This window comes from Daphnia pulex, chromosome 2, assembly GCF_021134715.1.
Source record: "Daphnia pulex isolate KAP4 chromosome 2, ASM2113471v1".
Taxonomy (NCBI): Eukaryota; Metazoa; Arthropoda; class Branchiopoda; order Diplostraca; family Daphniidae; genus Daphnia; species Daphnia pulex.
In genome coordinates this window covers 11,655,713-11,665,493 of record NC_060018.1, presented here as the reverse complement: position 1 = coordinate 11,665,493, position 9,781 = coordinate 11,655,713, and the positions used below count along the sequence as shown (strand labels likewise).

Genomic DNA, 9,781 nt, shown 5'->3' with positions numbered 1-9,781 from the left:
TATCACAACAAATTTAAAAAATATTTTATTCAAACTAAAATACGATATTAATAAAAAGATGATTCATTTCGTGAATTAATTCTTACTACAATCAATTTTAACATAAATAATATGTATCGAACGTTTATGAGCTGGGATGTCTATCAGCGCTCTCTAACGGAACGCCAATTACCTCAAGCGGTTGTCAAGGCTATTTACACATTCCCTTACTCTCGTATTATAAGTACGCTATCCGTTGCTGTATTTCAAAGTCACAAACAGCTGCAAGCGAACCAGCAGTTACTGTTTTTTGTACGTGTTGGATAAGTCCAGATCTAATAAGGAAATGCTTTGAACCAGCTGTCAAATTAGTCGGTTGAACTTGTATACGGGGTATGTTGTGTTGCGTTGACTAGGGGCTGTTCCTACTGTATTCGTTATGCATTGATGCTTATTGACTTTTCGTTTCCTTCAAGTGACGAGGTATAGTGAATTAGTGACATTCAAAATGCCTCCGTCTTCAGGAGAATTATGGGGGCATCCTGTTATGCCATCATCTGTCCTTGTTGATTGTTTATTGCCAAATGGAATTGTCATTCAGTTGGGGTGTGTAAGAGATGCCCCCCTAAATGTCATCAAAGGTAAACTTACAATGTTTATTCCTATAGAAAACTTGTCCATTGCATCTCTGTAAACAGGAAACTTGTGGAGGGAAGCAAAAAAACACCCACTGTTCTATCTCCTTGGAGATCCATCCACATACATTTTTGTTTCCATTTCACATGATGCTGAGCAAGAAGAATTTTATGACGAGTCCCGAAGATTGTGTGATCTGCGTTTATTTCTTCCTCTTTTGAAAGTAAGTCATGTTGTGAGATATTCAAAAATGATTGGATTCAAATATTTTCTTTTTCAGATTATTGAGCCCCAAGGAAATAAAATGGAAAAAATTCTCAACTCAGAGATTGGTTTAGCTGTTGGAGTTGCCATCCATGAACTGGATGAAATGAAGGATCCTGAAGTGCAAGATTTTAGACGAAATATTATGCAGGTTTGCAAAGAATGTGCAGAGTTACGTGATCTTGAGGGACTAGAAACCCAAGCGCTTTTCGCCTATCCTGCAGAAGTTGAGACTAAAAACGACTTTCCTTCGTCAATTGAAAAAAAGCTCGATCGAGGAGAGATAATCCTGTGTATATGGCAGTTAGCAAATGACGGGTATGGCAAAATGACTTTTTGTCCAATGAAATAATCCAGCAATAAAAGCAATTTTTTTCCCCGCAGAGCTGACCAGCAAAAGCTAACAGTTCGGGTGTCAAAAGACGCGTTCCCAGAAACGGTTGTCGCTGAAGCTATCGGCAAAAAGAGTAAAAGCCTCCGAATGTCGCGTGAACAGCAAATACAGCTCATCGACGAACACCAGAAAAGTTTTGTGCTAAAAGTTTGTGGAACCCAGGAATTTTTACTCGAACGATATGCAATTTGTCAGTATAAGGTATTACATTAAATAATTCTGTCATCACGCATTTCACGTAGTAATTGTTGTGCTCCTACTTCAGTACATTCGCCATTGTTTAGCGAAAGGAGAAATTCCTCAGCTCTGCCTGTTTTCCCGCCGCGAAGTTTATGCAAGCCTTCCAGAAAACACTTTGCACATACCGTCGTACATGCGAAGAACTCTTCCAAACCCTCCTACTGGCAATTCTCTTTCCCTGTGGCAACTCAACAACTTGTTTCGAGTGCACATTCTTTGGGCCACTTATGTAAATGTCAGAGACGTAGACATGATTTACGTCCGCGCTGGCCTCTATCATGGCCAAGAGCCCTTGTGCTCCACTAAAGAGAGCCAGCAGGTCCCCTTTAATTCTCCCAAATGGCATCAGTGGCTAACGTTTGAGTTGAATTTGGTCGATTTGCCGCGTGGCGCCAGACTTTGTCTTTCCATCTGTTCGGTTACCAAGCGAAAGAAAAGAGAGGTAAGTTGTTTGCTACCATCAAGATGAAAGTACAGGCCACCACATATTTTTGGGGTTTTCAATTACAGGAACATTGCATGCTTGCATGGGGTAACATCAACATGTTTGACTATCGGAATTCACTGCTTACCGGTAAAGTTTCACTGTCTCTGTGGACGGTACCTAAAGGAATGGATGCACTACTCAACCATTTGGGAACAACCGGTTTGAGAATTTTATCTTATTTTAATCTTTCGATCGGTAATATAAAAAAAATATATATTCTTCGATTTGTCGCGTAGGATCTAATCCCAATAAAGATGCACCATGTCTGGAAGTAGAATTCGATCGTGTGACACCGATGATTTTATATCCGGATAGCAATGCGGTTGAAGAGTATGGTCGGTTTGTTACCAGTATACCGATCGTCGGAACTAGTCTTCCTACCGATTCGGCAAAAACGACTTCCAACATCGAGGGTCTGTTGGAGATTCAAGCAAAAGATCCGCTTAGCGAACTTTCTGAACAGGAGAAGGATATGTTGTGGGAAATGAGGCACGTTTGTTGCAAGAAAGTTCCGGATGCGTTACCGAAACTCTTAGAAGCTGTTAAATGGAACAGCCGCGACAATGTCGCTCAAGTGCGTATTACTTGATAAATCTTTGAAATGGAACTTTGATCATAATTTGTTTTTTACTTTCAATCAGATGTTCCTACTTTTAAATGTATGGCCTCCTGTTGCACCCGAAACAGCACTGGAGCTGCTAGATTGTAAATATGCCGATCCTTCCGTACGGAAACTTGCTGTTAGGTAAATTACGAAATCTGATTTTATTTGAATGAACGATTTATTTTTAATTTTGTGTGTTGCAGGTGGTTAGATAAATCATTGAGCAATGATACCCTCGGTCAATTTCTCCTCCAGTTGGTTCAAACCTTGAAATATGAACCATATTTGGACAATGAACTTTCACGCTTTTTACTAAAACGCTCTTTACTTAATAAAAAAATTGGTACGAAATGTGATTCAAACGCATCTTTTCGAATTAGTTTAAATAAGAATTTGTCTCTCGATTGCGTAGGACACTTTTTCTTCTGGCATTTAAAGTCTGAAATGAATAATCCCTCGATCTCACTCCGTTTTGGGATTCTTCTGGAAGCTTATTGTCGGGGCATAGGAGGTCATTTAAAAGGTCTTTTACGGCAAGTAGAAGCCCTAGACAAGTTAACTAAACTGACGGATGTCTTGAAAGTAAAAAAAGACGAACCCCTAAAGGTAAAGTAGATTTTCAAGTGCTTCGCTTACTTCTCTCCTGTTCACTTTCAACTTTTCCCATTTTCAGGATCGCATGAAGTATTTATGTGAATCAGTGTCTCAGTCGGATTACGTGGATGCGTTGCAGAATTTTACGTCGCCCCTCAACGGTAATCATACCCTCGGCTCCTTGGTTGCGGACAACTGCAGGATAATGGACTCGGCTAAAAGACCTCTTTGGCTAATCTGGAAAAATCCTGATCCTCTTGGTCACGCGATTCAGCCCCTGTATTCTATCATTTTCAAAAATGGTGACGACCTTCGACAGGATATGCTCACTTTGCAAGTCATCAGAATTATGGACAGTATTTGGCTCAACGAAGGTGAACGTCATTTAAATTTCTATTTCAAGTGCCGACTCAAACATTTCTTTTACGACTACTCACAGGACTCGACCTTCGGATGATGCCGTACGCCTGTTTGTCGACGGGCAAAGACGTTGGAATGATCGAAGTTGTACGGCAAGCCAAAACTGTTTACGGTATACAGCGGCAAGGTGGAAAGTTGGCGGCTATTCAAGTAGATTCTACGCAGCTGCACAAATGGATCAAGGAGAAAAACAAAGGGCCAAAGTAATTTTCGACATTTTTAATTAGTCAAGGCTTTGAAATGGAAATTTCATTGAAACAAATTTTAAAATATTTCAGATACGAGCAGGCCATTGAAACTTTTACTCATTCGTGTGCTGGCTATTGTGTCGCCACTTTTATCCTCGGTATCGGCGATCGTAATCCGGATAACATTATGGTCAATGAAGATGGCAGTATCTTCCACATCGATTTTGGTCATTTTTTGGGACATTTTAAGAAGAAATTCGGTATCAATCGAGAGCGAGTACCATTTGTCCTCACAGAAGACTTCCTTTACGTCATTTCAAAGGGAGTCGAGAATCCAACGAAAAGCAAAGCCTTCCAACTGTAAGTGAACACATTAAATGCCAGCATACAGCATCTATATTTCTGTTCTAATTTCATTTAGATTCCAAGAACTTTGTGGACGAGCCTATCTAGCACTTCGACGGCATGCGAATCTTCTCATCACGTTATTTATTATGATGTTGCCTACTGGGATTCCAGAGTTACAAGTATGACATTTGTTGGAAACCGTGTCCGGCGGTGGAATTTTTACTAAATTTTCCTTTTTGTTTTTAGTCAGTAGACGACATCGGGTACCTTCGTAAAACCCTAGCTGTAGAAAAGACGGAAGAAAAAGCTTTAGAATACTTTCAAAACCAGCTGTTTGAAGCTTATGGAGGAGCCTGGACCACGAAGTTGGATTGGTTTTTTCACAGCGTTAAGCATATGTAGAATCCTACATTAATTGATCTGAATTCTGACAGTTGGTATTTTAACCTTCATGACAATTGAGTGTTTGGTTTTACGCGTTATACTAGGTAAAAACGCTTGTGATCTGCTTAAATTATAATCGAAAATGTACAAAATGGAGGAACGACAAAGAAATTGCTCCTCTCCCCCTCGATATTGATCGTCCTGCCAGCCACATTGGCTGTGTATTTAAATTGCCGATTTCCTTGGTTGCCTTTTGCAACATTATCTTCGCCATTAACTAGGCGCTTTTTTTGCAAAAATAAATTCAAATTGTGTTTAAATTACCCGACCCTTTTTTTTATTTCATTTGTTAATGGGACAATTTATTAATTTTTATGGGAAACGAATAGATGGTTAAAAGTTCTATTACTACACTACGACTACATCTACACAAATCGGACTTCATTGCTGGAAAAACTGGTGACAAGCAAACAATTTCATTCCAAACCTCTAGATTTTTCCAGATTTGTCAGGAGAAGATCGCGAGAAACGGATTTTTCAAGCGCTGCCATTTTCTCTAGTGATTGAAATGCACCATTAGATGGGTACTAAAAACGTCAGATGTCAAGAGACGAGTTTACCCATAACTGCACGCCTTCCATTGGGATGATTGCGGTCATGGCGCTGCTTGATGAAGATCCATTGGTGTTCAAAATAGCGGCAATCAATGATGCATCCGTCCAGTGTTTTAATTTCTTCTGTCAGTCTAATCGTGTCGTATTTGATTTCAGAGAGATTAGGACCCCCTGCATGAAGCTCGGCTATTTTTAGACTAAAAGTGTAACGGTGGAAGAAATAAAAAAAACTGCTCTGCAATCAAAATTGTAATAAATTTTGTGTTTTAATAACTCTTTAATTCCTTTCGGAATTTTTAGTCGAAAACTGCATTCCTGAACATCATTTTCCTGCCATTGAAAGACGTCGTAGTTGGTTCCGCATTTGTAGCCCTTCAATGACAGAAAGTATAATCAAGTTAAGGACAAGACTAACCAAACAAGTGCATGTGGATGTCACCTTTGCTCGTGGGCAGAACATGAGCGAACGAAACGGATATTTGAAACGCTGGGCGTATTCATCAGACAAATAATTTTCAGTCTGATACGCTTCCTCATACTTGACAATATCCAAATCAAATGCCTCGTTCTTTTTCACACCGGCACAACTCGGTATCAAGATCTCCTCCTATTGTCACACAAATCAGAATGTAATCAAGAACCTTAGTCAATTACCAACATATTAATAACTTACCCTGACAAAAGTGATTCGTTTGAGAATATTATAGTTAGTCAGATCCTTTCCGTTGCATCTGATAGCGTCGCGAATTAAAAACGTCAATTTTCTGTTATTTCCTTCTTCCTTATTTCCTTCGCAACTGGAATCAGCACCATTGAATTTTTCGCTTGTAATGATCCCATCGAGAACAGTGTCAGTGACAGGTCTCCCGTCAAACGTTTCTATCTTAATGGCGTGATCCTCGTCGACATGAAAGATGTGTTGCGTCATGTTCTCCAGAAAAATATCCCCGGAAGAATCAATGTAAAGCAGAAACCGCGGTCCGGATGGTTTGGGTGCCACCACGTAAGGCTCCGATGCAAGCGAGTGGACATTCTCCGTCGACAAGGAGACGGGCCACATTACAGGGAAAAAATCAGTCTGACCTTTGGCGAATTTTCCCAAACGCACTTGCATTTCACGAATCAGGTCAAAATCATTCACAAGATGTACCCCCGCAACGTCTACATTATCCAGAAATTTGGTGTCAGGGTTGAGGGTGAATTTTTTAGGTGCTCTGCTAAGAATTCAAAAAGAGTCGTTTTTCAGTTGCGTTATAATTTGCCAGATTTTTAGTTATCGCTTAACCGTCGATAAACTATTATTGAAGTATTTGTTCAAACACTGAATCATTCGGGTATGCCAGTTCCAATTATCGCAATGTGCGTTGCCAAATGTCGTTATTATCTTCTTCCGAATTCAATGTTTAATTAGTATCAATTGCGCAAACAAATAAGTTATACAGTATATAGTAGGCCTACACATCCACTCATGACACGAATGCTGATCATTTAAAGTTTATAGCATGTTCAAATATTTTAAAATTTTAAACATCATCAAACTAAATTAACCGGACACTGTACTAGCCACTACAGATCAAAAACATATCGTCACAAAAAGACTAATCCCTCGCCAAAGTAAGAGTATAATAATAAATATAAATAATCAAAACTCACTTCTGTGGCTAATGATGGTGACCTCTTCCTCTCCCATTACGCGAGTAATTTGATGGAGTAGAATACCCGGATCGGCCTCGGTGGTCCATCTTAAATGGATCACAGACGGATGACGACCAGCAGATAAAAACGTGAATTGCGGAAGCGGAACACGTCACGCAGTTATTTTTTCATGGAGGAGGATTGGAGGAGAACTAACTCATGCCAAGTGTTGATCTTACAATTTCTTTGCGATCAGCAACAATAGATTCGTCCCCCCCCCCATTAGTTTCGCAAAAGTAGCCGGGTTTGTCTAAATCAAGACATTTTCTTTGATTTTGCCATCATTATGGCGTCTGTCATGTATGAAATGTATCAATCAAAGATTTAGACCATTCTTCGCCATCTAGTGATGATAAAAAGGAACGAAAATATTTTGCCAATAACAAAAAAACAAAGACACATCACTTGCGAGAGTTGTGCTTCCTCCTTTTATCCTTCATGTTTCCAATCTCCTTTTACCGAGTCCGTATAATGAACCTTGAACGTTTATAGCTTCTAATCCTAAAGTGACAATTTATGATCTTGATGAAAATCTTTTGTGTGAAAGGAACCCAGTGAAGAGATTGGAACGAGCGCGTTTTATGGGCGCAACTCGCAAGCGCGCAACTTATACTCAAGTTTACCGGGTTCGCCAACGCTTCTCAGCTGATAGTTATACGTTAGTCAACTGTACACTGGCGTGCGAGTGAAGATGATCTAATTCCTTTCACCGTGTATATAGAGAAGTCACGATAACTCAACTCGTACACAAGTGCCAGGAATTTCGAAAGTCCTCACTTACATCACACCAGCGACAGCTCACCAACTCCGTCGACGGGTTCATCCGCCAATCCCTTTGGATTGTCACGAGGAGGCTACGTCATTGCAAGACAACAAATATACTGATAGGCAAGTCTGACGTTCAGCTTCAATTGTAACTTAACTTAAAAGAAAGAAAGAAAAAAAGAAATCAACGAGAACCGTTTTGTAGAATTTCGTACACTCGTCGGCAATTGTCTATCGTACCCCAGATGGTAACGTACTTATGTTCTCGACATGGACGATAAATATGTACAGTGTGATTGTAAGCTAATTCTCTCAACAAATAATCCTCGGAAAAGATGTTTTCTTCTCAAATTGATTGTAGGACACTCGATGGTGACTGGCAGGTTGTCGATGACGTCACTACAAGGTGCCAGTCGGCTTTCAGCATCTCCGCGCCGGTTATGAAAAGATTCCCATTGATAAAGCTTACACTAACCCAATATTCTTCTTCTAGCCTTTTTACATTTGTTCCATGGCGTCCGACAACTCGCCCGCAATCCTTATTCGATATTCCAGTCACGACGATTCGATCGACGTAGACTTTTTTTTCTATAGTGGTTTTGATGGAAAATTCGGGTAATGCAGCCTGCGGTTGTTTAGTGCACTGCTTGACGGTTTTCTTTTCATTAAAGGTGCGGGCCGGGGTATTCTCCATTTCGTCAGTTACTAGAGGCTGTGGTTCGGTCACTGGTGATTAAGCTTGAACTGCAGTGGAATTACAAGCTAATGACGTTAAGATTTCAGTAATTTTTGTGACTGGAGGGATGATGGGCTCTTCGATTTGGAGTTGGTTGAATACCGAAGCTACGATTCGCCTTCTGTTTTCGTAGCTTTAGCTGCGTTTTGGATATGTTTAGTTGCTTCTTGCATTGCAGCCAGAGCTTCCGATAGCGCCTCCACTTGCTCTTTAGCCAACTTTGTCGATTTTTACACGGAAGACAAAGTTTCCTCTTGAGTGTCCAAAAGTTTTTGATTCTCTTGTTTTAGTCTCTCTAGTTCTTCTCGGCAATCTTCAGCCTCCTTCTTTAGGTTGTCATTATTTAACTCGAGTAAAGATTTATCGCTTTCCAGGTCCAAATTACGGGACTTTAATATCTTATTTTCCCTCTCCTTTATTGCGAGCATACCTTTGCATATGAAGCTGTCTTCGTTTTTAATTCGTTCTCGTTCCAGCTCGCACATTTTTGATGACAGGATCTCATTCTTAGTTCCTATTGTATATTTCAAATGGATGATTTCGTTTCTGAGCATTTTTGTGGTTTCCCACGTCGAGTCATTGCAGAGCAGAACGGATTTTTCTTTCTTGAGCTCGTCGATTTGAGACTCGAATGCAGTTAACTCTTTTTTTAGTTGAGCGACTTTTGCCTTCGAAGCCACGTCTTTATCCATCAGCTCATCGTATTGCAATAATGTTTCCTTCAATTTATTGTTCAGGTCGTTTGTCGTATTCATCAGGTTCTTTATTTCGTCCGATTGGAAACTCACTGTACGATCTGACAGCTCGAGATTGGTTTTCAGCTTGGAATTTTCATATCTGAGTTGCGTAAGTTCATCGGAATCCAGTTTCTCTTGATTCCGGCTATACGATTCGTACTTAGCCACAGATACCTTCAGAAATTTACCCTCGTCTTTGAGTCTCTCCTTCTCCTCTACTAGGGCTATCTCGTCAACACCGTGCATGGCGCTGACATTGTGAAGCCTATTCTGACATACCCTAATCTCGTTTTTTAGATTCTGGTTGTCGTTTTCTAGGTTTTTCACATACTCTTCGTTTATTTTCGTTGTTGTCCCCGGGAAATGATCAACCGGCGACTTTTCGGTATTTTTATCCATTGAATCAGTACTGTCAGGTAATACGGCAGAGGCTTGTTCCGGTTTCCACATAACAGGTAGGGGTGTTATATGGGTCCGGCTGGTTGCCTCTTGCACTTCGGTTGTCGGAACTTGATTGTTACAAGATTCCGGATTAGGTTCTGGTCTGGTTTCAGTTGTGGTATCTGATTCAGAATTTTTTATCAGTAGAAAACAGACCCAAGCAAATATGGTTGCGCAAACGAATACTAAAAGAGCCATTTTTTCAATAGACGAATTGTTCGTAGTAATAGTATTTAGACTATACTCTTCTAGTTA

General features: G+C 40.2%; 2 protein-coding genes across 3 annotated transcripts; one reads left to right on the top strand and one right to left on the bottom strand.

Moving 5' to 3' along the window:
- Positions 1-184: 184 nt before the first annotated feature.
- LOC124202664 (phosphatidylinositol 4,5-bisphosphate 3-kinase catalytic subunit alpha isoform-like) lies at positions 185-4,861 on the top strand. Its single transcript, XM_046599016.1, has 16 exons — positions 185-372; positions 456-620; positions 678-838; positions 896-1,197; positions 1,264-1,474; positions 1,539-1,955; positions 2,024-2,159; positions 2,237-2,574; positions 2,642-2,745; positions 2,808-2,947; positions 3,017-3,210; positions 3,278-3,572; positions 3,638-3,821; positions 3,897-4,166; positions 4,228-4,333; positions 4,401-4,861. Exons 2-16 carry the CDS (start codon positions 488-490, stop codon positions 4,554-4,556), a joined length of 3,147 nt encoding a protein of 1,048 aa, XP_046454972.1. The 5' UTR covers positions 185-372; positions 456-487; the 3' UTR covers positions 4,557-4,861.
- Positions 4,862-4,926: 65 nt separating this feature from the next.
- Positions 4,927-6,970, bottom strand: LOC124202672 (mRNA-capping enzyme-like). 2 transcript variants are annotated; one of them, XM_046599029.1, is made up of 6 exons: positions 6,806-6,970; positions 5,826-6,369; positions 5,592-5,759; positions 5,427-5,524; positions 5,159-5,349; positions 4,927-5,094 (listed from the first exon to the last, which is right to left on the bottom strand). In XM_046599029.1, exons 2-6 carry the CDS (start codon positions 6,264-6,266, stop codon positions 5,015-5,017), a joined length of 978 nt encoding a protein of 325 aa, XP_046454985.1. In that variant the 5' UTR covers positions 6,267-6,369; positions 6,806-6,970; the 3' UTR covers positions 4,927-5,014. The 2 variants fall into 2 exon arrangements, with proteins under 2 accessions (XP_046454985.1, XP_046454994.1); XM_046599038.1 differs by having other exon boundaries at positions 5,826-6,366.
- Between the last annotated feature and the right edge of the window lie 2,811 nt (positions 6,971-9,781).